This window comes from Canis lupus, chromosome 2 (assembly GCF_048164855.1).
Source record: "Canis lupus baileyi chromosome 2, mCanLup2.hap1, whole genome shotgun sequence".
Taxonomy (NCBI): domain Eukaryota; kingdom Metazoa; phylum Chordata; class Mammalia; order Carnivora; family Canidae; genus Canis; species Canis lupus.
In genome coordinates, this window is record NC_132839.1 from 25,526,954 (window position 1) to 25,551,643 (window position 24,690).

General features: G+C 34.5%; 1 protein-coding gene across 17 annotated transcripts in view; it reads right to left on the reverse strand.

Moving 5' to 3' along the window:
• The window catches only part of XRCC4 (X-ray repair cross complementing 4), a 251,689-nt gene that overhangs the window by 150,588 nt on the left and 76,411 nt on the right, over positions 1 to 24,690 (reverse strand). For all 17 annotated transcript variants that reach the window (XR_012015024.1, XR_012015029.1, XR_012015025.1 and 14 more), the window contains one exon: positions 4,540 to 4,706. Coding sequence is in view for 13 of the 17 variants with exons in the window: in XM_072793103.1 (XP_072649204.1) it covers positions 4,540 to 4,706 (167 nt within the window). In the remaining 4 variants the exon portion in view is untranslated. The remainder of the gene's footprint in view (positions 1 to 4,539; positions 4,707 to 24,690) is intronic.

Here is a 24,690-nt window from a genome sequence, read left to right on the forward strand (position 1 = left end):
ATAGTTAATCAAAAAAAAAAAAGAATACAGTTAATCACAGCTACACTGTCGAAGGTAACATGTCTGTGATAGAAGAACAAACAACAGAATAACTGTCAACCTATGACTTAACCGTGCTTGGTTTTAGCAAACCTTTAAGATTTTCTTTCAACCAAACTTCCAATTATCAAACTGGATAACACTTTATAGACAAAGCTAGGGAGCGGGGGTTGGCTGGCACAGAGTATTATTGTGAAGAGTACAAAATTTATTCTCAATTATGAACTTATCAACAATTTGGAGAACACTATTCTTCTCTTAAACATTTAGTAACTAAGAAGTACATAGCATCCTTCCCATCTCATTTTTAATGCCAGTCCTCTCTTACAGCATTATGATGTTACTAGACCTTCCACATTACTTGCCTTCTGTCAACTTTTCACTGAAAGAACTAGACAGGTATTAGAAGATGAGGCCATTTAGTGAAGGAAAGATATGGGATTCACTGCTAAGTCAGTGATATTAAAGGAGAACTCACATACAACTAGATTAGACCACAACTAGTCCAAGAATCCTCTCCAAGGCAAAACTCAAGCCTGATGAAAACACAAATAACATTGAACAGGAAAGGGCTAATCATGTTTCATCCTTTCAATAGTGACTAGGACAACAGAACAATAATATTAAGGTTAATTAGTACTCTAGGACTGACATATCTAAAATCTATGACAAAAGAATAGTAATTAAAAAAATCAAAAGGATAAAGACTAAATAAGGAAAATACTGAATATTCAAAATAAAATATTTCTATACAGGAAAATAAAGATTCTAAGAATAACATTAAAAAATAACAAAAATAAGAGCAGAAACAAGGCAATTTCATGCAAAAATATAATCCAAAATAAAACAGATTAAAAGATAACCCAAAATAAAACAGCAGATATGTAAATGTGAACATGTGGTACTTAGAAATAGTGCAGTAATCCTCATATTTACAATCAACTCTAGCCAAATTTATATCCAGGTCAGGGATGTACACAGCAAAAGAAAATGTGAATAGAGTTCAGAGGACAAAGAATGCTAAAAAGAACTGGAAAAGAAAGCGGTGGTAATGAGATTTAATAAGCCTTTAAGTACTGAAGAAGATGGTAAACAGCTGTTCCTCATCCTCTCTGACGAGAGAACAAGAGGAAATGGCCTTCAACTATACCATGAAGGACTCCGATTACCAAGAGATGGAAGGAAGAATTTTCTGACTGTGACTGTTCTTAAACACTGTAATGGGCTACCAAGGGGAGTTGAAGTTATCTCCTGAGGTCTTTAAAAATCAGACTGAATTCATCTGGATATAATGTGATCCTAGCTTGAAGGCAGAGAGATGAAGTAAAAGAGCTTTCAAGGTCTCTTCTATTCTATTGATTCCATGAGTGTCAACCCATTTCAATCTGCCGAGAATTGCCTCCAATTATAGGTTTAATAACTATAACTCAGAATAAAGCTGGAGAGTTTCTAACTTGATGTCTGAATGCAAAGAAAAAAAGACGTGTTTAGTAATATGGAACTTGAGAGTTGTATTTGAAATTAAATAGGAAAAACAAGTAAAATAGATATAGCTAAAAATAAATAAATAAAAATAAATATAGCTAATAACTTACGGATTCACATACAATATTTCTAATGTTTCCTGCTTTACCTAAACTATACAAAATTAAAATGATCCAGTAATGTCACTTGTTCAAAATAGAGCTAAGACCACAATTACTAGTTAATAAAAAATAACAGCAAATATGTTAAAAGTCTGCATTTAGTTACTAAGGCTCATTTTTTACTCATATTGTAAATCCTCATTCCTTATTCAAACTTCATTTATTCTTTACTGTCATCCTATATGAAAATAGCTTTAGCGTTGGTTCTGATTATAATTATACATATTTAAATAACAAAATACATACAAAAATATCCCCCAAAGTCAAAAAAGAAATTTAACCCACAATTTCAGATATATACTATTAACATTTTTTTTCCTCTAGATATTTCTATCTGAAGATACATTTTGCAAAAACTGGCATACTATTCCTTTTTTTGGTAACTCACATTTCTCCTCTTAACATATCATTAACATTACCATAGTGCAAGCACATGTGTATATGACTGCTTTGTGTTCATATAATGTCACATTGTGTATTAAATTTATTTAGGACCTAGCTACCACAGTTTCTAAGGGAATTCTCATCATCTATTTTGTGCTGCTTCCCTCCACCACCCCCCCAAATGCATACACAGTCTGAAACAATGATGGAGAAGAAATGACTGGGGAGCATAGGTGTACACTGATATAAGAGTATCAAAGGCTGTCCAGAAAACTGAACTGTGGCCAGTTCTAACATGATGGTCACCACTCTAATTTAGTTACCTAACTCAGTATGTTCATATCCTGTTTCTAATTTCTCCAAAAACTCTTGAATAGTACTAGTGCCATATAGAAGGTGGAGATATAACCCTTGGCTCATTTTCTACTCTACTAAAGCTCTAGAAAAGGAACATATAAGTACTGCTTGGCCATGACCAAGAAATATTACAGCTCCTTAAAATGGCCACCTTCTCCTCTGATAGGAAAGAAAACCATTTGGGAAATTTGGAAAAGAGATAAAGCTACTAATCTAACATCTGGAATACAATCAAGAGCATAGATTTCTCTGGAGCAGGCTCATTTTCCTGTTTTGGAGGCTACCGCAATGGCACAGATCTTCAAACCCTGAAGAAAATACGTGACCCTGTATTTACAAAAAAGAATAGCTGGAGCATAATAAGACTAGTGATGAGAGATATGGTTGTGCTTTTGATTAAACAGGAAACGTTTTGCTGCAATAATGTAAAAGCAATTTCTGGACAGTTCAAATCAAGCTACTGAGCACTATCTATTATACACACCCCTCTGTCACTGTCTTACAGCACGGGGTGCATTTGTCTCCACCATTTCATCTTTGTTCCCTGCTGCTTTCCAGTCTATGGCAGTGGTGCTGAATACTGATGAGATAACACCTCTTTCAACCTCTGGCAGACATTTTAAAGCAATTTGTTCAAGTACCAAGTACCCAGTCTGCATTTTTGTGGGCAATTTGTGGATCAAATTTCCCATCATTCTGAGGGTATTTTGAGTTTTAAATATAATGGCTTATCACGACCACAGTATGCCTGCTTTAATTTGACTTATTTCGTATATAAAAAAAGCATATCCAAACAACAGATAAAAACCCAATACCATGCTTTCTAGCACAGATATCTGATATTGATTCACACTAACATGATTTTAAGGAGAAAGAGGAAGAGAAAAATTAACTCATTTCTCCATATGGTTTCCTAATATTTATTTACACAGTTGTGATTTGGTCTCATTTTTATATAATTGGAGATAAATATTAATTCAAAGATAAAAGAGAACAAGATACTTTCTTAATCTAATAACTGAGAGCTAATAGTCAAGTTTTAGGTGTTAAGTTTACATGTCTTACATTAATAAAATAATTGGATATATAGAAACCTAATTTCTTCTAGTCAAAGCCCTTTTCACAGATATACATTGAGAATGATAAACCCTTCACATTTTTCATATACTCTGACACTTACTTACCAATGTCCATATAAAACAATCTGAAGGATTGTCCTAAAAAAAACCCCTAAATTGGAAAAATTGTTATTATGTTCTAGAGCTACTGGTTTGAATCTATTGGAAATACTGAATATAATAATATTATTATATACATTCGATTTAACTCTTTCAGATGTTGCCATGCATATACATACAAACACATGCATATGATGTTTTATGTCTCTGAAGACATATAAATGTCACAACATTTATTTTCTTCAAACATCTTTTCCATAACAGAATAATATAAAATACTGGCCCAGATCATGATACAGTTGAAAAAATGCATAATAAGAAGTGAAATGACTTTCTTCATCATTTTATTATTTTTACTTTTCTTCATCATTTTAAAAATAAGAGGCAAAAGAAAGGTTTCTAAATGCCTTATCTAGTAATCATAATTATATCATCTTTTTAAAATGCTGGTAGCATTTATTTATTCAGTGAGCAAACTAAGTCTATATCAGGAGCCAAAGCACACAGCACCTGAAATGGTTACCATTTACATAAAAATTCCATATAGGTAATCAACTGGCATATTTACATTTCATGTCTCTTTTTTATTCATTGTTTGTCCTATAACTTGAGATAAATTAAATCTTATAAATATCAACTTCCTAAATTTTTACTAATATTAGTGGTTTTTTATTCTCATTCTCATTTTGATTCTCATTGATTATTTTTTATTGTTCATTAGTTTGCTGGTGCTACCAAATACTAATAGCTTAAAAGTTTTAACAGACTCCAATAATGTACAATAATGGTCAATATTTTAATTTAATCATATTAGGTAAAGATTTTATGTTAAATATGTGCTAGTACACATATATTATAAACTTACAAAATAAGTAAATCTATAGCAATATAAGGAGAGCTTAATGTTTGTATAGTATAAGAACATTAGCACATACCGCCCTTGAACATCATTCCAATCTCTCAGAAGCCTTTCATTTTCCTTCTGCAGGTGCTCATTTTTGGCTTGGTTTTCTGTGATGGTGTCCAGGCAATCACAAATAAGTTTTCTAATGACCTCACCTGGATTTGCAACTTTCTCTAGATTGAAGGAACCAAGTCTGAACTAGAACAAAAGGAAAACATTATTAGTTTTGGGAGAATATCAAAATCGAGTGGTCCAGTTTTAAACATACATAATTTCTTCTGAGGGGGGGAAAAGTACAAGATATAAATACAATGCATTTATCAGATATAAATAAAGTGAAAAAAAACTGGATAACTTTCTACCTTCTTACTGAAAGTTTATCATGTAAATCAACATAGAACCCAAGAATAATTTGTGTAAGTGGTAAGTCACTCTCCCACCTCCTAGCAGAGAAGAAAACTAAACACACCATATAAGCACACTATCATTTGTTCACTACAACTTAATTTAGGTCACTACTCAGAGTAAGAAAAGGAATTATACATGAAGATTTTTAACTGTACTTTCTGTTAATAGTGGTGATAGAATAAGTGATAATCTATTTCTGAATAAAGAGCAAAATTTTGGCAATAGTTAAGAGTAATGCAGGATTTTGGAAACTGATAAACCTGGTGGTACCACTCAGTAATTACTTCTGTATCAAAACCCAATAAATTACAAATAATAACATCTAATGTCAAGTTTGTGTACTTCTTCATAAACCTAAGATTTGCAAAAACATATCCTCTACTAGAAGGCACTTTAAAATAAAATAGTATAATACAGTTTCATTATAGTCAGGGAATTTAGAAGGGGACATAGGTTCTACTCAACTCATTAATAAATAGAGATAATAAAATATAGTGACTTAATCTTAATTATAATTATCCTTACTATTACAATTATTATAACTAAATACAATTTTAAAAATGATGATTATAGAGTTATCATGTCTTGCAGTTGAAATTTAACTAGAGCATAAAACACATATAACTCATCTAATCATCACCAAAATGAAACTACTATATCCACTTATTAATTAAGTAAACAGAGATTCAGAGTATTTACCTACAGTACTGAAGGAATACAGTCAAAATCGTACTATGCTAATTGAAAGTACATTTGAGGAAAAAAGAATTTAAACATTCACCTTCTGAAGTTTCTCTTAATGTAAACAAACACGCATATACACACACACAAAAGGCAAAGATCACTAATAGAATACAAAGAACATAATTTTCTTGAGTTGATATAAAGAAGAAAAATTAAGCTTATTGTTATATAATAGGTAACTCTATCAGTAAAACATAAACCCCCAAAATGATTCTGTATATTCTCATTATCACAAGGGTCAGGCAGCTTTGACCAAGACATTTTTAGAAAGGAACAAGTATTTCATTATATGAAAGTTTTAACAATGCCAAATGGATAATGGCCACATTATGCCACATTTTGATCCTGAATAAAGTAATGGTAAAATACAAATGCACAGATAAGAATAAATCCAGCTGCCTACTCTTCTATCTTACATGGCAAACAAAGAAGGGACCAATTCTAAATCACTAATAAACAATTTCTTTCAAAATATCATTCAAACATATATTCAAATTCTAAAAGAAAATTCTTAAATCTTTTCTTGCTTATGCACTGTAGAATAAACTTAAAATGTTATTTCTTCTTAGGAATACACAACTATTTTCTGTTTCTATTTTCGAATTAAATTCACTACATTTTGGTCCTTTAATGGGTGTGAACATGTTATTCTAAACAATGAAAATATACAAGAAGCATCTAGAAATTCAATCCAAGAAAAGAAATTTACTTGAAATATTCAACTCACTTCTTAGAAAAATTTTGGAATAAATGAAGAGTAATTCTGCTGGACCATACTTCCTGTAATACACACCGTTTAGAGCCAAGGCACAAAGCTCCCTTCTACTTTCACTGCTGCTTTTCCAGTCTTTCTGTATCATTGAAGATGTAAGGGGACATATGCACTGAGCTTTAATCAGGGCCTTCTATCAGATATAATTAAATAAGAAGCAAAAAGTATTTCTGCACTTTAACTCTATATCAAGCTAAATTTTTTAAAGATTTTATTTATTTGAGAGAGAGAAAGATAGAGAGCGAGCGAGCGCACGAGCAGGGGGAGGAGCAGAGGGAGAGGGACAAGCAGACTCCATGACTCCATGCTGAGTATGGAGCCCAATGCTGGTGGTTGTGGGGGCACTTAAAGCCAGGACCCTGAGATCATGACCTAAGCTGAATCAAGAGCCAGACAGTCAACAGACTGAGCCACTGAGGTGCCTCAATTTTTTTTTTTTTCTTAAAGAGAGAGAACAAGCATGAGAACCAAGAGTTGGGGAGATGATTTAGTAGTAGGGAAGGGCAGAAGGAGAGAGAGAGAATCTTAAGCAGGCTCCACACCTCAGGGCAGAGCCTGATGGTGGGGCTCAATCTCATGACTCTTAGATCATGATCTAAGCCAAAATCAAGAGCCTGACATTTAACCAACTGAGCCACTCAGGTGCTCCTATATCCAGCTGATCTTTATACTAGCCCACTTATAAAAAGTGGAAACGTTAAGAAGTATTATTTTTAAAGCAAGCAAATTTGCACAAAAGCTACATTGTATGGCTGGGTTGGCTTAAAAAACCTCTACTCCAGCTTTTGTTTGATACAGAATGCTATTAGCATAGCTTTTCTTTAATTATTAATCCTATAATTTCAAAATAATCTACAATATAAAATAAGGATTTCAAATGGTAAACCAGAATCAGAAACCACAAATAAAAGGCATCCCGAAAGTATGTCTCTCCTTATGGGCATGGTCAAAAACGTTTCTTTTTCTAGTCAGTTCTCAAGATCTCGTGGAGAATTGGTACATAGACCTATACTAAGCACTCCATTCAGTCTATAATCTAAGACTTTTAGGCCACATCTTTATTTTTCTGTGTAAAAAAGTTGAAAACAATCAATTTTTTAAATGTTGATAATCTAGTACAGTAGGGTGTACTAGTCGGTTCTAAGTCATAATTTTAGATAGCAAAACAAGCAAGTAATAACATCTTAAAAATCCGATCTGCATTAAAAATTCTCAATTTCAGAAAACTTATCCATTTTCTTTAGCCAGTGCATTGTTTATTCCAGATATCTGTCTGGATATCTGTCAATTCTTAAATCCAAGGTTAAATGCCATACCTCCTTACCTACCACTTCAAAGCCCAGGTCAAGTTCTCCATAACTACTTTTGCCTACGCTGACCTCTCTATTCTTAACACTTCAGAGTTTGTCTCACAATTTTTCCCCCTGTCATCTTTTCTAGCTCTTTAGGATCAGAGGCCCTATCTTATATTTCTTCCACTGCCTCCACCGTGTCTTGCACAGCCCTAGACATATATTAAGCACTCAATAAGGACTTCAATTTTTTTATTGGAATGGTCTTTATTAATAAAGGAATATGACTATAATGGGGTAGGCAAATAAAAACGTGGGACAATGAGGCACCTGGGTGGCTCAGTCAGTTAAGTGTCCAACTTCTGAACTCAGCTCAGGTCTTGACCTCAGGATTGTGAGTTCAAGCGCTACATTGGGTGCAGAGCCTACTTTAAAAAAAATGGGATAGTGATGCTGTAGACACAAATTAAGAAATATTTTAAGTAGTTTAAGAATAAAACAAAGTTTTATTTTATTGAATAATATAATTGAAACAAAAAGTGTTTGTTAAAAACTACTACATAATAGCACAATACTGTGATAATCTATATGTTTAATAAAACCTACATAGATTTTTTAAAAGAATGTTATGAAGTTATATACTCAGTTTTCAGGTTCTTTAGAGTGACGAAATGAAAGAGAATATATAGTACTAGTAAAGTACACAAAATAAACACCATGAATAACAACTACTAATCAGTTCCTGGGAGATTGTTTGTGGTCCTTCTGTTTCTGGGGGAAGGAGAGTTATCACAGTATGAGTTGATATTCTGCTTAAAACACATCATTTAAATAATTTGAGTTTTGATATATTATCAGAGTAGTCAAAATAAGCTTGCAGAATAAATCTTTGCTACTGTCCTGGGAACCAAAATGTAAAGCTAAAGGAAAAGGAGGAATAAAGATACCTTGATGTTATTACTAGGCAAATGATGGTCAGATAGGAACTCATTTTTCTCAGTGTATGTTTTTAATTTATTCCTATCAGACAAAACTTTATCTAGATATGTATACACTAAAAAAGTAAAGCCTGCCCATTATAGTTTGTAATACAGAATGTTGTCTATTTTAGACAAATACATAGTTGCATATGCATAGCTATTATAAAACACACTTACAGAATTCAGAAATATAGGAAATCAGTTAAGTTTTATAATAAAAAAACAGACTAAGCCATATTATTTAGGCCTACTTACGTTAATTATCACCTGCTCATATTTTGTATCAAATATATTTTTACTAAGATTTGTATCATGAACTCCTTGGTTTAGTGTCCTGTTGAAATTTTTATTTCATATTTAAATGAATAACATTACAAATGTACCTCCTAAAGCAGTGATATGTCTAGGTTGATAACCAGTCTAAGCTATCTAGAACTTAGAAAAGAATACTGATAAGTCCTTCTAAAAAAGATAAGAGAGCTATATATACTGTGAGACTACTAATCTCACCTTTCCAACTATTTTCTTGCACAAATTTCTTACAGCTCACTAAAAAATGTTTAAATATCTCCAGATGATTGTATGATCAAACAAGGCTCTGTATATTTTAGATCCTGTAGGTTCTTAAAGTCAAAACACAATAATCTAAAAGTAAAAAATACACTGATCTCAAATTACAGTGCTACAAAATTATTAGGACTTTAAGGCTAAGTTATATGTTTTAACATATTAAGTATCATCTAAGAATTCTTATTTTGATCTTCATAATTGCAAAAATCATTGGTGGAAGTCAGAGAATCCTTCACAACAAAACACCCAAAAGCCTAGTTGGTAAGGGAGTCTCAGAAGTTACTTTTACATTGAATGACTGTAAATGGTCACTCCACTACTATCTTAAAATAGATGATGAGTTTTCTGGTTTATGAGAAATACAGTAAAATCTAGATTTATCTTAGCTTAATTAGGAGTTAAAGTTAATGATGACAAATTATATTATACATGGATTTAGAATCAACTGGAAGGTTGTTTATAGTAACTGGATTGGGGAGAGCAGATAGAGGACAGGAGTTGCCTATTATTTGCCTGTTACTTTAGTTTTGGTATTAGGTGCTGATAAATATTGCCTTGGATTCCCCAATATTCTTCTAAATCTGATAATACTTATCTAATCATATCTGTGCAGTATGCTTCTCTGTCCTCCACTTAGATGCTAAATGGTAATATTTCTTGGTATGGTCTCTTGACCTACTTTTCTTTTTTCCTCTATAGTTATAGAGTTATCCACAATAACAAGTTCCACTATTACAGATAAACTGAAAACTGCCCAACGTATATCTGTAAGTGAGGCCTCTCTTGAACTCTCGACTTATATACACATTTAACTCATTTTTGGAATGGTGCCAGCAAGATGACCTACACAAGTCTCAAACTTTAAATACCAAAATAGAATTCACTGTCCATCCTCTTCAATACTAAACTAACCCTGGGGATCCCTGGGTGGCTCAGCAGTTTGGCGCCTGCCTTTGGTCCAGGGCGCAATCCTGGAGTCCCAGGATCGAGTCCCGGGTCAGGCTCCTGGCATGGAGCCTGCTTCTCCCTCTGCCTGTGTCTCTGCCTCTCTCTGCCTCTCTCTCTCTCTCTCTCTCAAATAAATAAATAAATACATACATACATACACACTAAACTAACCCTTCCCTGCATTTTCCACTGAGACATTCACCATTCATTCAGTTATACTTGGATGGTATAGTGAGTGAGCATGGATAGCTATCATAACATTACAGTATTTACTTTTATTTCTGTAGTATGCTAAAAGCTGCAAAGGGATAGGGGCTACATATTACACAATAGTATCCCCATTTTTTTTATTTTCTTAAATTAACTTAATCTTTTACAGCAACTTTTGGTTTTACAGAATAGAATGGGGACAGTTCCCATACACACCCCACCCCCCGCAGGTGCCCCTAATATTAACATCTGCATGGATATGCTACATTTGCTACAACAAATGAGATAAATATTGTTTAGCTACTAGTACTTAAACTCCATAATCTACAGTAGAGCTTATTATTTGTATTGTACAGGTGACCCCTGAGCAATACAAGTTTGAGCTGCACAGGTCTACTTACATGCAGATTTTTTACAGTACAGTCCTATAAAGGTATTTTTTTCTTCCTTATGATTTTCTTAGTAACATTTTCTTTCCTCTAGCTTATGTTATTGTTAAGAATACAGTATATAAATACTGTATAAACAGTGTTAATCAATGGTTTACATTATTGGTAAGACTTCTGGTCAACAGTAGACTATTAGAAATTAAGTTTTTGGAGACTCAAAAGTTGGTATCACCATTCTTACATGGTGAAACACAGAATACATTCATTCATTCATTTATCAGACTTTTTTTGTATGTACTCTGTACTAGGCATTGGGGACACTGCTGTGAGAAAGGAAAACAATGTGTGTGCTCTCTTGGAACTTTTCATGGAAAGAGTTGATGGTACACAATGATTATAGTTTCACACAGTTGTAGAATCAATGAAGAAAAAAAATAGGTAAGATTGTGATTAGAGGGCAGCATATCTTTGGATAGGGGAGGGGAAAAGATCTTGCAAAAACTTAGGGGGAGGATTCCCTGGGTGGCTCAGCAGTTTAGCACCTGCCTTTGGTCCAGGGAGCCATCCTGGAGTCCCGGGATCGAGTCCCATGTCAGGCTCCTGGCATGGAGCCTGCTTATCCCTCCTCCTGTGTCTCTGCCTCTCTCTCTCTCTCTCTGGATCTATCATAAATAAACAAATAAGTAAATCTTTAAAAAGAAAAAAACTTAGGGGGAGAACACAGGAGATGAGATGGAAAAAGCAGGAGACTAAATCACACAGGACTTTGTAGGCTACAGTAAGAAGCTGAAGATTTATTCCAATTATAACAAAAAGCCATTGGAAGGTTATAGGCAGGAAAAGGACTGCTTAAATACTACATAGCATTTCCTCTAAGACTGCCCCCGATTATCTCAACCTGTTGGGACGCATACCCTGTGTAATCCCCTTCCCTTGAGTGCAGGGAGGCCTGTGACTTGTTTCTAATCAACAGAATACAGCAAAGGTGACACATACCATTTCAGTGATTAAGTTATGTAAGATGATAATATCCATCTTGCTAACAGATTCTCTCCTTGCTGGCTTTTATGACACTAGTAGCCACATTGGAGAAGCCCATGCAGCAAAGAACCAAGAGTGATCTCTGACAAATCATCATTTTAAAACCACAGGAGGCCTCTGACCAACAGCCAGTGTATTAGATGGGTTCTCTAAAGACACTGAAACAATAAGATGTTTATACATATAGAAAGAGACTTATTGTAAGGAATTGGCAGACGTGATCATGAAGGTTGGCAAATCCAAAATCCGCTGAGTGGACCAGCAGGCTGGGAATCTAGGAAGAATCAATGAAATCTCTTGGCAGACTTCCCTCTTGTTCTGGGGAGAACAGTCTTGTGCTGTTCAGGCTTTCAACTGACTGACTGAGGTCCTCCCTTATTTGGAGGGTATTCTGCTTTATGCAAAATCCACTGATTTTAATATTAATTTCATCCAAAAACTTCCTCACAGAAATATCCAGAATAATGTTTGACCACGTACGTACCTAGGCACTTTTAGCCCATCCAACTTAACACATAAAATTAACAGCCAGCAGGAAACTGAGGCCCTCAGTACAACAGGCTACAAGGAACTGAACTGTGCCAGCAACCCCATGACCTTAAAAACAGATCTTTCACCTTGAGATAAGACTGCAGCTCTAGCCAAAACAGCTTTCACAGGAGTCCTAGCAAAGCCATGCCTGGATTTCTGACCCATGGAAAGCCAGAAAATAAATGTGCAGGGTTTCAAGCTGCCAAGATTTTGGTAACTTGTTACCCCACAATACATAATTAATACAAATATGCTTCAATATTCCAGTCTAAAAACAAAAGCAAAATAAAACACAATCTCCTTAATGTCATATCTAATTCTAGCTAGTATTCATTTTTCTGCTTCAGTCACAGCAAAAATTTCTCAAAAAATAAATGTCCTATCTGTCCTGCTTCCAAAAGTTACTAGCCATGTGGAGGCCAAGAAAAATTAAGGCCATTCCACCTCAAGTTTAGCATTAGCACAAGTACAGCCATCTTAGGTCCCTAGGAATAAGAGCTGAACTTTACAGGAAAAACTGCAGAATGTCCTAGGCAGGGAATCCCATATCAGAAAGACAATAAAGCTCAGAATGCCCTCAGCAGAGAATCTCGTATCAGATCTTAAGAAACTCCTCCAACCCTTTCCCTCATATTGGAATGGAAAAAATTCCTCCATTCCTTCTGAAGATCCCCTAGACCAGCCCATAAAAAACCCAGCTGTAACCCACTTCAGGGTCCAAGCCTCTGCTCTGCTGCATGGAGTATACTTGGACCCAAGCTCGAGCTTGTAAATAAACCCTCGTGTGTTTGCATCGGTGTAGGCTCCTTGGTGGTTTCTCGGATTCGCAATCTTGCGCACAACAGCCACACACGGGCTATTTAAGTTTAAATGAACTAAAATTAAAAACTGAGCTCCTCAATAACAAAAGTCACATTTTAGCACTCAATACAGAGATGTGGCTAGTAGTTGCTATATCAGACCGCAAAGATACATAACTTATCATCCCAGAAATTTCTTTAGAAGAGCATCGAACTGTTTCCTCATTTTATTACAACCCATTTTTTCTTTAAATACTTCAGTGGATGAAAACGCTTTTTATAATCTGGCCCATGACTCTCTCTAATTGCATCTCTCACCATTCCCCCTACCCTTGCTATCGCTAGCCAACTGCTTTCTTTATATACTTGAATAAGTCAATTATTCCCATATGTAACAGGCAGCTTCCTCCAAAAGTAATCGTGGCTCCCTCACAAGTTCTATAACTGGTGAATAGGTTGCTTCCTCTGTGAAAAAGGGGCTTTGCAGATGTGTTAAGGATACAGACCTTGAGATGAAGAGATTGTTGTGGATTATCTGAGTGAGCCCAATCTATTCACATAAGTCCTTAGTAACAGTTAGAAGGACATGGAATTTGAAGAGAAGCACAGAAAGATTCAAAACTGCTGGCTCTGAAAGGAGGAGACCATGAACCAAGATGTGAGTGGTTTCTAGAAGCTGGAAAAAGACAAGGAAAGGGTTTTTTCTGCAGAGCTTCCAGAAAGGAATACAGTCCTGCTGACATACTGATTTTAGCTAGGTGAGACTACTATGGTGGACTTTTTAAAAAAGTATTTAGTTAGTTAGTTTAGTTACAGAGCCCGCAAGCAGGTGGCAGGAGAGGGGAAGAGGGAAGGAAGAGGGAGAGGGAGAGGGAGAGAGAATCTCAAGCAGGCTCTGTGCTGAGCTTGGAGCCCAATGCAGGGCTTGATCCCACTACCTCGAGGTCATGACCTGAGCTGAAATTGGACCCTTAATTGAATGAGCCACCCAGGTGCCCCTGTGTTGTCCTTCTGACCTACAGAAACATGGAACATTGAATTTATGTTGTTTAGAGCTACTAAACTTCTGGTTATCTGTTGTGGTAGCAACTAAAAATACAGTATATCAGGGTCTGTGGTAGGATAAATAATTGATCCCCAGTGAGGCCCACATCCTAATTCCCAGAATCTGTGAATACCACTTTATATGGCAAAAGGGACTTTGAAGATGTGATTAAATCAAGGATCCTGAGATGGGGCTGTTATCATGCATTAACCAGGTGGCCCAATGTAATCATAGGGTCCTTATAAGGGGAAGCAGGAGATCAGACTGAGCAAAGGCAGTGCGATGATGAAAACAAGAGATTGGAATGATGTGGACAAAGCCCAAGGAAGGCTGGCAGCCTCTTGATGCTGAAAGAAGAAAACCACTAAGTTTGTGGTACTTTGTCACAGTCATAACAGGAAACTAATAGAGTCTGCATATTCTTCTAGAATGTTCTCCCTGAATTGCACATGGCTTCCTCTGGTATTTTACTCAAGTCTCTGTTCAATGTTACCTCTAGAGACACTGCCTTTGACTACCTTAACTATGATATAAACATTCCAGAATCCTCCAAGTAGTCCTACAAAGAAATGTCAATAGTATAGGTACTAAGAAATAATTTTTTATAATTTTCATAGCTTGTAATCATCTTAATTCATTTTATTTACAAATGGTTATTGTTTCCCTTCCTCATGCTTATAGCGGAGATTCAAAATATGTTTTTTAACTGAGTGAATGAATACTTGGTCATAAATGTTGCAAATATTTTTCTGATTTGGCAATACTACATATAAAGCATTTACATTTTAATGTAGTTAAATCTAAAAACAGTTCTGTTGGGGTGCCTGGCTGGCTCAATCCATGGAACATACAATTCCTGATATCGGAGTTGTAGATTTGACCCCATATCAGGCGTAGAGATTATTTAAAAATAAAATCTTTAAAAAATAAAATAAAAATAGTTTCCTTTTAAGTCTTTGCAAATCAAAGAAAATAATCATTTAGCCACATTTTCATTTTTACTTCTCCAAATACATGAGCAATGTTTCCTCACCCTTTACTCAGTGATCCATTCTCTCCCTACTGATATAAAATGCCACCATTATTAGAAACTACATATTTATGCATACTTAAGTATATTCTTGAGTTTCCTATTTAGTACCATCATTCGTTATTCTTTTACTAGTACTATGATGCTCTTTTAATTATTACAGCTTTATAATATGCTTTATTACTAAAGATTATAAATTCCATCTCATAATTCCTTTTTCAATATTGTGTTGTCTAGTTTCGCCAAGCACATTTCATCCCAAGAATTCTAACTGAATTTGACAAAAACAAAAAAAGCAACTAAGAAATACTAGGAACTTTGTTTTGAATTACATTCTTTCAAATTATTTTAAAAGGAATTAACTTATTTCCAACATGAATTAACAGTGTCATTCCTCCATTAAAGATCATTATGTTTCTTCATTTAACCAAGAGTTATTTTTATATATTTTGGTTAAGTTTCTCATTGCATTTTTTTTATAGGATAATTTTTTTTTAATTTTTATTTATTTATGATAGTCACAGAGAGAGAGAGAGAGGCAGAGACACAGGCAGAGGGAGAAGCAGGCTCCATGCACCGGGAGCCTGACATGGGATTCGATCCCGGGTCTCCAGGATCGCACCCTGGGCCAAAGGCAGGCGCTAAACCGCTGTGCCACCCAGGGATCCCTCTCATTGCATTTTTAAAATCAGGCTCCTTCCACTGTGGCTGATAAGACTACCAAATAATCTGCAGGTAGAAATACAATTGCAACTGTCTATTCAGTCGTATTTTTAATACCTTGGTCATATCAAAAGAATTTTATGGTGCATGGGAACCTTAGAAAATCTCTATTTTAGAATCCCAATACTGACCTTTATTTTCAGTTGGGGTCTTGCATACGCAATCATAACCACTGTATTTAAAATAATTACTTAAACTATAGAAGATTTGTGAACAAAATCCTAAGCACTGATCATGAAGGATTTTGTAAATAAATTACAACAGAAAAAAAGAACTTAATGACACAAAAAACTCCACTCTCTTAAGTCAGTTTGAATTTGATTTGTCTTTTAAAAATGGTTGATTACTTTAACACAGTGGCATTCCAGAGTGGCTATGACAGAGAAAAATGTCAATGGGGCTAGGATCACTCTGTTGCTTAGCTTCTAAGGCCCCATAGAAATAGTAAACAAGCAAACACTGGACAAAAGTTACGATAAAATATCACACTACGGAAAAAAAAAAAATATCACACTACGGGATAATTAGGAAACATAATTGTTAATAAAACATAGTATGAAATGGTATGAATCATTTACTTCTGACTTTAAACCAGTTTATCATGTTAAGTAACAATTGTTCAGGTCTCTCATAACATTCTCCAGGAAAATTAAAACAGTAGGATCTTGTTTTTGTTTTTGTTTTTGTTTTTGTTTTTTTGTTTTCTGATTATAAAATTCTGGCCCTTTGTCATTTAAAAATTTCAGAAACAAAAAATAAAAAAAAAAAAATTCAGAAACTTCTCTTATCCTGCCCCTAAAGGAGTGAATTATAGTTTTTTGAAGAAACAGCATGACTGGTTAAAAGTCATTATATTGACATTAGAAACTTTTTGGAAACAAAATATTTTCCTAAAAACTTACTGTGTTAACTGCAACTCTAAATCAATTATCATAAACTTAAAATCAATTATCATAAACTAATAAACTCAAAACTAGTGATCCTTAAAAAAATCATAGAAGTACCAAGTATCATTAAATCCTCAACTTAAATAAAATTATAAAATATGAAATCAAAGATAATATATGCTCATTTTTCTATATGGTTTATGAAATTACTTCTAAAAAATTTTTTAAAGCTTAATAATTGCCTTTTTAAACTAAGGATTAAAAATTCTTCCACCATATATTTTTCATTCAAAATTATTTACTAAGGGTGGCTCAATCAGTTAAGCAACTGACTCTTGCTCTCAGCTCAGGTCTTGATTTCAGGGTTGTAAGTTCAAGCCCCGCATTGGGTTCCACATTGGGTGTGGAACCTACTTAAAAAAAAAAAAAAGTACTAAGAATTCTATAAAACTTTATTTATTGTAATTTAACAGTAGCTCTCTAGGAAGTAAATTTCTATCCAAAATATTTATACAGATAGTTAATATTTACTTTGATTTATTGCCTTCCTTACCTAGAGACAGAATAAAAACCAAGTACTGGTCTAAAAAACATTTAAACATTTTTCAAGGCTTTTTAAGGTAAATAATCACTTAATAAGAAAACTGCCTATAAAAATTACTATCTATTGATACTTGAGAAGAACCAAAGAGCACAATGGATGGTAATCATGCATTTAATCGAATTTTCTTGCAAAGAAAAATGTAATTAAGAATTAACACTGAGGTAGTTCCAGTTCAGATAATGGCGAAGTAAGCTGTATCAGACTAACCCCCCTGGCGGTAACAATTATAAACTTCGAACCAAAAACTAAAAAACAAAACCTATCAAAGGACTGAAGAATGACCCAACAATAGGCAGCAACTGGAAGGTACTGAAGTAGGGTGAGACCCATGCTTCTGTGAGCTCCTCACAGGGCATTCTCCTCTGTCCAAGAGTTCATATACAATAAGTAGAAACCATACTTACTGCCCTGAAGTATCAAAGAATAAAATTCAGGCTTGCACACATAACAAACACAAGCAAATATATAGATGGAAAATAGGAGAGAAATTCTAAGAAAATTAGAGGGCAATAGAGTAAAGGATCAGTTAAAATCCATATAAAAGAGTTAGCCAAAAGAAAATCAGTTAAAATATACATAATAAAGTCAGCCAAAAGAAAAAACGGAACAGAAAAGGAATTTAAAAAGTAGAAGAAATACATGTACTGAAATTTCCAGTTAGAAAGAGTCCACTAAGGTCCCAGCACACTGGAATTGAAAATGACTCATACCAAGACATAACAACACTAAATTTCAGAACATTTGGAACAAAAGAGAATCCTAGAAGATTCCAAAGCATTAAAACAGGTTATACGCGAATGATCAGGAATTAGAATGGCCCTGGATTTCTATCACATTGCTGGACACCAAAAGTCAATAAATTAATGTCTTCAAAATAAAAAAGAAATATTCAGAGAATATGTTCCATCAATATGATGAAATATACCAAATTATATCATAACATTTTAAAAATAGTAATTAACATTTATTGGGTGCTTACTATGTTTCAGGCATTATATACTTAATAGAGAAGTCTCTAATTGTAATAAATTCAGATTGTGAACTCTATGGATCTAAGACTAAAATAATACAAGAAATATATGAAGTGTAGTCAGTAAGAATTCTATATAAAAACTTGAAATTCAATTAAATATTCTTTCTTTAGATCCTACCATGTGAATATACAAGGCAATCTACATCATATGAACATAAGTCAGATAGAGTATCTACTTTACCTAAATGTAGAGAGTTGTAGTATTTTATAAGACCTACAATGTTAATAGATTAATTTCAGAAAAATCAAGATGAACCATATCCCAATCATGAATTTTCAACTTTTAAAAGCTCAAAGTAAAAATGTAGCCAAACAAAAATGTTGAAATACCGCAGTACTGAAATTACTGTTTTCAATGAAATAATGTCATTACTGCATGAAATACCAAATATTTTGTGGTAACTATGTAAATAAGTCATGTTACATAGAATAGCACCTTGCTGTTAGGAAATATTAAAAGCAGAAACCTAGTTTCAGTTAAGTCCAAAAGAAATCAACTATTTGGCATACTGTAGTTCCACTTCAGTAAACTGTTTCTTACAGAGCAGCTCTCAAATGAGAACACTTACTCATTGCCAAAAGTGTCCAAATGGTATAGTAGTTACTGTATTTTGACAGTGTAGTAATTTCAATTTACTCAATGGGGTGCTAAGGGATAAAACCCTAAAACTAAAGTAAGGGAGCAGTGGAAAGGAGGGTGGCAATCTGAAAACATAGTATGCATTGAGATACACAGTTATATAAAGAGTTATATCCATGGGGAAATAATGTCATATGCAAAATGAGTATTTCATACACTTTTTAAAAGGATAAATTTTCTTTGTATGACTTAAAAGGTCAGATCAAAGATTTATGTTCAACTACTAGAAGTGCTTTTGCACTTACTGTCATGGTTACAATGTATTAAGGGAGAAAAGCATTCCCCTTAATAAACCAGTTTAGAAAACTACAGAATGTAGTATCTTTAAAAATCATCATGATTTTATAGATTAGTGTTTGGCTATAAGCTAAAGAAGGGAGACCATGATGCCTGACGTGCATGTCGCATACAGAACTCCTTTTGGGAAAAGTAGCTTTCCCAAAGCTCCAACCAGTTTATTTAATTTTTAACCTGGTTAAGTAAACTTTTACAGGTTCACACCAAGTGCTTACAAGTTCATGCTTTGGATAAACTCAGATTTGCTACCCAAGCATTACTAACTGGATCAAGGCACAAGCCAAAAGAAAAAAAAAAAAATTACATAAGGATTGATTATGAAGATGGCTGACTGCTTTTGAAATGACTTGACAGAAACTCTTCCCAAAGGGATTCTTTGTATTAAGGGACAATAACTATCACATTCCATGTCCCCTTAGAATTACCAAAGTGGTGATTTTAAGCAAACAAATAAAAGACATGAGGTCAGGTTGCTTTCTGAAACTGGACAAAGGTAAGATTTCAGTTCATCATACATCAATCACAGAAGCTAGAAACTACATATTATTGAGGGGGTGAAAAGAGGTGGTTTTCCAACCTGTCCTTACCTTCCCCTTGATCCAAATACTCTCATTTGTATGGATATTCCTAACACACCTCCATTCTCAAAGACCATCTATGTATACCTCCTCTTACTGATCTTAAGAAATCTGACCAACTTGGCTCTACAATCTAGAAATATCTTCTAGAGATGAGTATCTATTGGATTGGCTACCTAAAAAGCAAATTCCTATTTGTTTAACATATGTTTAAATGAGATTTTCACTTTTAACTGATAGTTAAAAAAAGCAACATCTGTGCTTAATGAGTGTAAATTCAAAATCTACTTTAAATTCTGAGTTTGTCAAATGTAACAATTAAATTGGTTTTAATAGCCATTTCCCAGACCTAAATATCTATGAAAGACTGACAATCGTATATAAATTCTGATTTTTCTTAATACATGTCTTTCTTCCTATGAATATCTTCCACTTAGCTAAAGCTAAAAATAGGAAGAAAAACAAGATGTTACAAAATGCCCTGAAATTTCAAATTCCCTTCTTTATAATGTTATCCACAATCCTGGTACTTAAATACAAAACAAGATATACATGAGATAAATATTATAGTCGAGATGAGGTTCCCTTAACAACAAGCTGTGACCTTAATCTTTGAATTTCAAAAACTTATAACAATGCTATTGCCCAATCCATTTACCCTAATTCACAGGTATTATATGAACAGCATTTAAGAAGAAAATAAGAAACTGCTATATAGCCTCAAAAAATTGTTCATCCTTATAATTTCACTCAACATTTTCAGGGCAGCCCAGGCGGCTCTGCGGTTTAGCGCCACCTTCAGCCAAGGGTGTGATCCTGGAGACCTGGGATGGAGTCCCAAGTCGGGCTCCCTGCATGGAGCCTGCTTCTCCCTCTGCCTGTGTCTCTGTGCCTCTCCCTCTCTGTATGTGTCTCTCATGAATAAATAAAATCTTAAAAAAAAATTTTAAGGAATTTTTCACCAACTACTAATATATGCATCAAAGCAACAAAGAAGAATAAAGAAATGCCCCACCTGCAGAGACTTATAAGGATATATCTGTTATATAGTACGAGAAGTAATCTAAAAAGGTGCTCACTAATATACTATTCAATCCAGGATAAGCACAATTTCAGGGTAATAATAGCAGCATGAAATATTATCAAAGTATAAATATATAAGGCAATAATCAGATTCTCAATATCAAGACTGGCAATAGCTAGTGATGATTCATTTTATGTGTCAACTTTATGGGGTCACTGCATGCCCAGATAACCAGTTAAACATTATTTCTGGGTGTGTCTGTGAGGGTGTTATAGAAGAAATGAGCATTTGAATTGGTGGACTGAGTAAAACAGATTCCCCTAAGGAATCAGTTGAGGGCCAGAACAGAACAAAATGCAGAGGAATGTTGAATTCACTCTGCCTGATAACTTGAACTAGGACATAGGTCTTTTCCTGTCCCCAGTGCTTCTGATCCTGAAGTCTTCAGACTTGGACGGGCATCTACATCATTGGCTCTCCAGACCTTTGAACTATACCATTGGTTTTACTTGGCCTCCAGACTTGAGGGGCAAGATAGTAAGATTTCTCAGGCTCCATAATTGTGTAAGCCAATACCTTAAAAATGTATCTCTTTATATATTAGGATTGCTTCTCCAGAAAACCCTAATATGGGTAGTATTTCAACCTTACAAAGTCTATGGTTATATACTAAATTCATTTCCTAAATTCCCCCACTATGACCTGGGCATAAGAACTACTTCTATCCAGGCTTTTTGTCCTCTTTTTCCCCCCCCCCGAATATGGACTCACCATTATAAATAACAAAATAAATACTTGGATGCCTGGGTGGCTCAGTCGGTTAAGCATCCAACTCTTGATTTCTGCTGAGATCTTGATCAAGCCCTGAACTGGACTCCATGCTGCGTGTGGAAGTTACTCAAAAAAAAAAAAAAAAAAAAAAAGAGCAATTCTAGAACAACATCTAAAAATAAAACCAGAGAGTACTGAAAATAATGACTATTGTTGGAACACATACACAAAACAATTTCTCGCAGACAAATGACATCATCACTGTTAACTATCAATGAAAAAAGAGCACTCCAGAATGTTTTGAATCTTTAAGAGCAACACAAAAAACAAGATCACAAAGAATTTGTTCACAATTTAACTGAACTCAGTAAGAGCAATGATGCAAATTTTTCCATTGTTATTGTCTCATCAGTGAGTAACCTAGAGGAACCACCCTGTCTTGGATTAAATTAGGATTTCTTTCTATTTGCCAACAACAATCTATGATCTTTTTTAACATGAGTAGTAGCTACCTCTACTTCACACAATAATACTTTTGTAGGATACTGTAGATATATATATTTTTTAATTAGTTCAATATGACATTTCTGAAAAACAGAACTAAAATATGCAGCTGAAAGGCCATCCTCAAAACCCTAAAAGGAGAACTTAATTTTGTAATTAAATTCTCCTTTTGTAATTTTGTTTTTTGTAAAACACCATACAATTTATCCTCCTAGACTGAGATATAGTCAATAATCCCATTTACATTTTCATGTTTTAATCTAACCATAAAGAAATACAGGAGAAATTCCATTAATCATTTTTAATTTTCCAATAACCAAATTAATCATTCTCAAAAACACCTTAAAGAATCACAGTTTGAAATGCTCCTTTATGACTAGCAATGGTTAGAAAATCTATTTAGAAAATGTATAAATATTTACTGATTTATAGATATCAACAAACAGAAAGCCTTTCAATATCTTTGCAAAGAAAAGAACCAGAGCCAACTGGAAGCCCTATTTTCTCTGTGTTCTCCAGAAGACTGAACATGGAACATTGTCAGGGAAGTCTCTGTTCTCACTCCTGTTAAAGAATGGAAGGATCAAACTATTGATAATGTTGAAGGATTTCCACAATCACTACCACCATCATAGTACTACAACAGATTATCTGTAAATCAAAATAACTCTACTGATTCATTTTTGGTAGAGAAGAAGTTTTAAGATTTTTCAATAGTACTAAGAGCTGATACATACTTTCATGTGTATTGACTTTTGAACAATTATATGGGCACTTAAAATCAGTATGTCACTGTGAAAGTACAATCAACACGATTCAAATCAATTTCACTGAGTTCCTAATATGTGTTAGAAATCGTGTAAGGGGTTGAGAATGAAAGCATAACCAAAGTTTATGGAAATCACAATCTGGCAGATGGAACTGAAATGTAATCATCCAATCAAAATGCAACTTGATTTGAAACAAATGAATGGGAGGAAGTTAGACATAATGAATGTCATACTAAGACATTTAGCTTTATTCTCTAGGTCAGGGCTTGTGGAATCAACTGTCCTTAGGAGCCAGGCAGGTAAAGTAAATGAATAAAGCTGATGGGCTGACAAACTACAGAAAGCAATTCCCTCCTACAGGGGAGCCACTAAGTAGTAATAATTGATTGTTGCTTGATGGAAATGTGGGCCAGATTACTCAGATTTTTAATTTTTCCATAGATACCAGAAATTTAGATTTTTAGATAAAAGCCCCTGATTTTGATTGTTAGAAACTCATTTCAATTTTTCTCTAGTGTAAGGTCCAAACATAACATATCTACAGGCTATATCTGGCCTTCTGCTGAAGACAGTAGGGTGCAGCTTCCAGTGACTTTTCAGCAGAATAATGTGATTAGATTTGCGTTTTAGAAATGTCTCTCTGATGGTAGATGAGTAGGGAGGGCCAGAGAAAGGAAGATTACCTGTTTACAAAATAGAAAGTGAGCCATAGATAGATACAGCAAACAAATTCACTTCAGAAAAGAACTGACAGGGGATCCCTGGGTGGCTCAGCAGTTTAGCACCTGCCTTTGGTCCAGGGCGTGATCCTGGAGTCCTGGGATCGAGTCCCACATGGGGCTCCCTGCATGGAGCCTCCTTCTCCCTCTGCCTGTGTCTCTGCCTCTCTCTGTGTCTCTCATGAATAAATAAATAAAAATCTTTAAAAAAAGAAAGAAAGAAAGAAAAGAACTGACAGCTAGGCAACATGCAAGCTGAAGGGAAGGAGAAGCAAACAGGAAAATGAAAATACAAGTGTATGTCAGTGGGAACAAACACGATAATAAATGTCTAATACAGTGAATTCAAAGAGGGATGGGAAAGACCAGGGGGAAGAATTTAAACTTCAAACAGAATAAAGAATCTTCTTTTTATGAAACTAAAGGAGGAAAAGAATCCAGACACATATAAGATGGAAAAAAGGAATGAAGAAATACACACCTCATAGCCTTTAGTGGTAGACATAAAGATGGCCCTCAAGATTCTCAACATCTAGGGCACATGCCCTGTATAATGCTTTCCTTTTCCATGTGGGTGAGAATTTGTGGATGGAATGAGATGTATTCAGTCCCATTAGGTTAGGTGATATGGGAAAGCTGACTGTATAAAAAAAAAAAAAAAAAAAAAAAAAAGATTATTCTGGTTGGGCATGATCAAATTGAGCCCTTAAAATGGATTGGGATCTTCATCAAGAGCAGGGAATTGACTTGAATAAAATTCTCTGTTGTGGGATTTAAGAGGAAGGTTGTCATGAAAATGGCTTCTAGCAGCTGAGAACAACCTTCGGCTAAAAGCCAGCAAGGAAATGAATGCTGTCAACAACCAAGTGAGC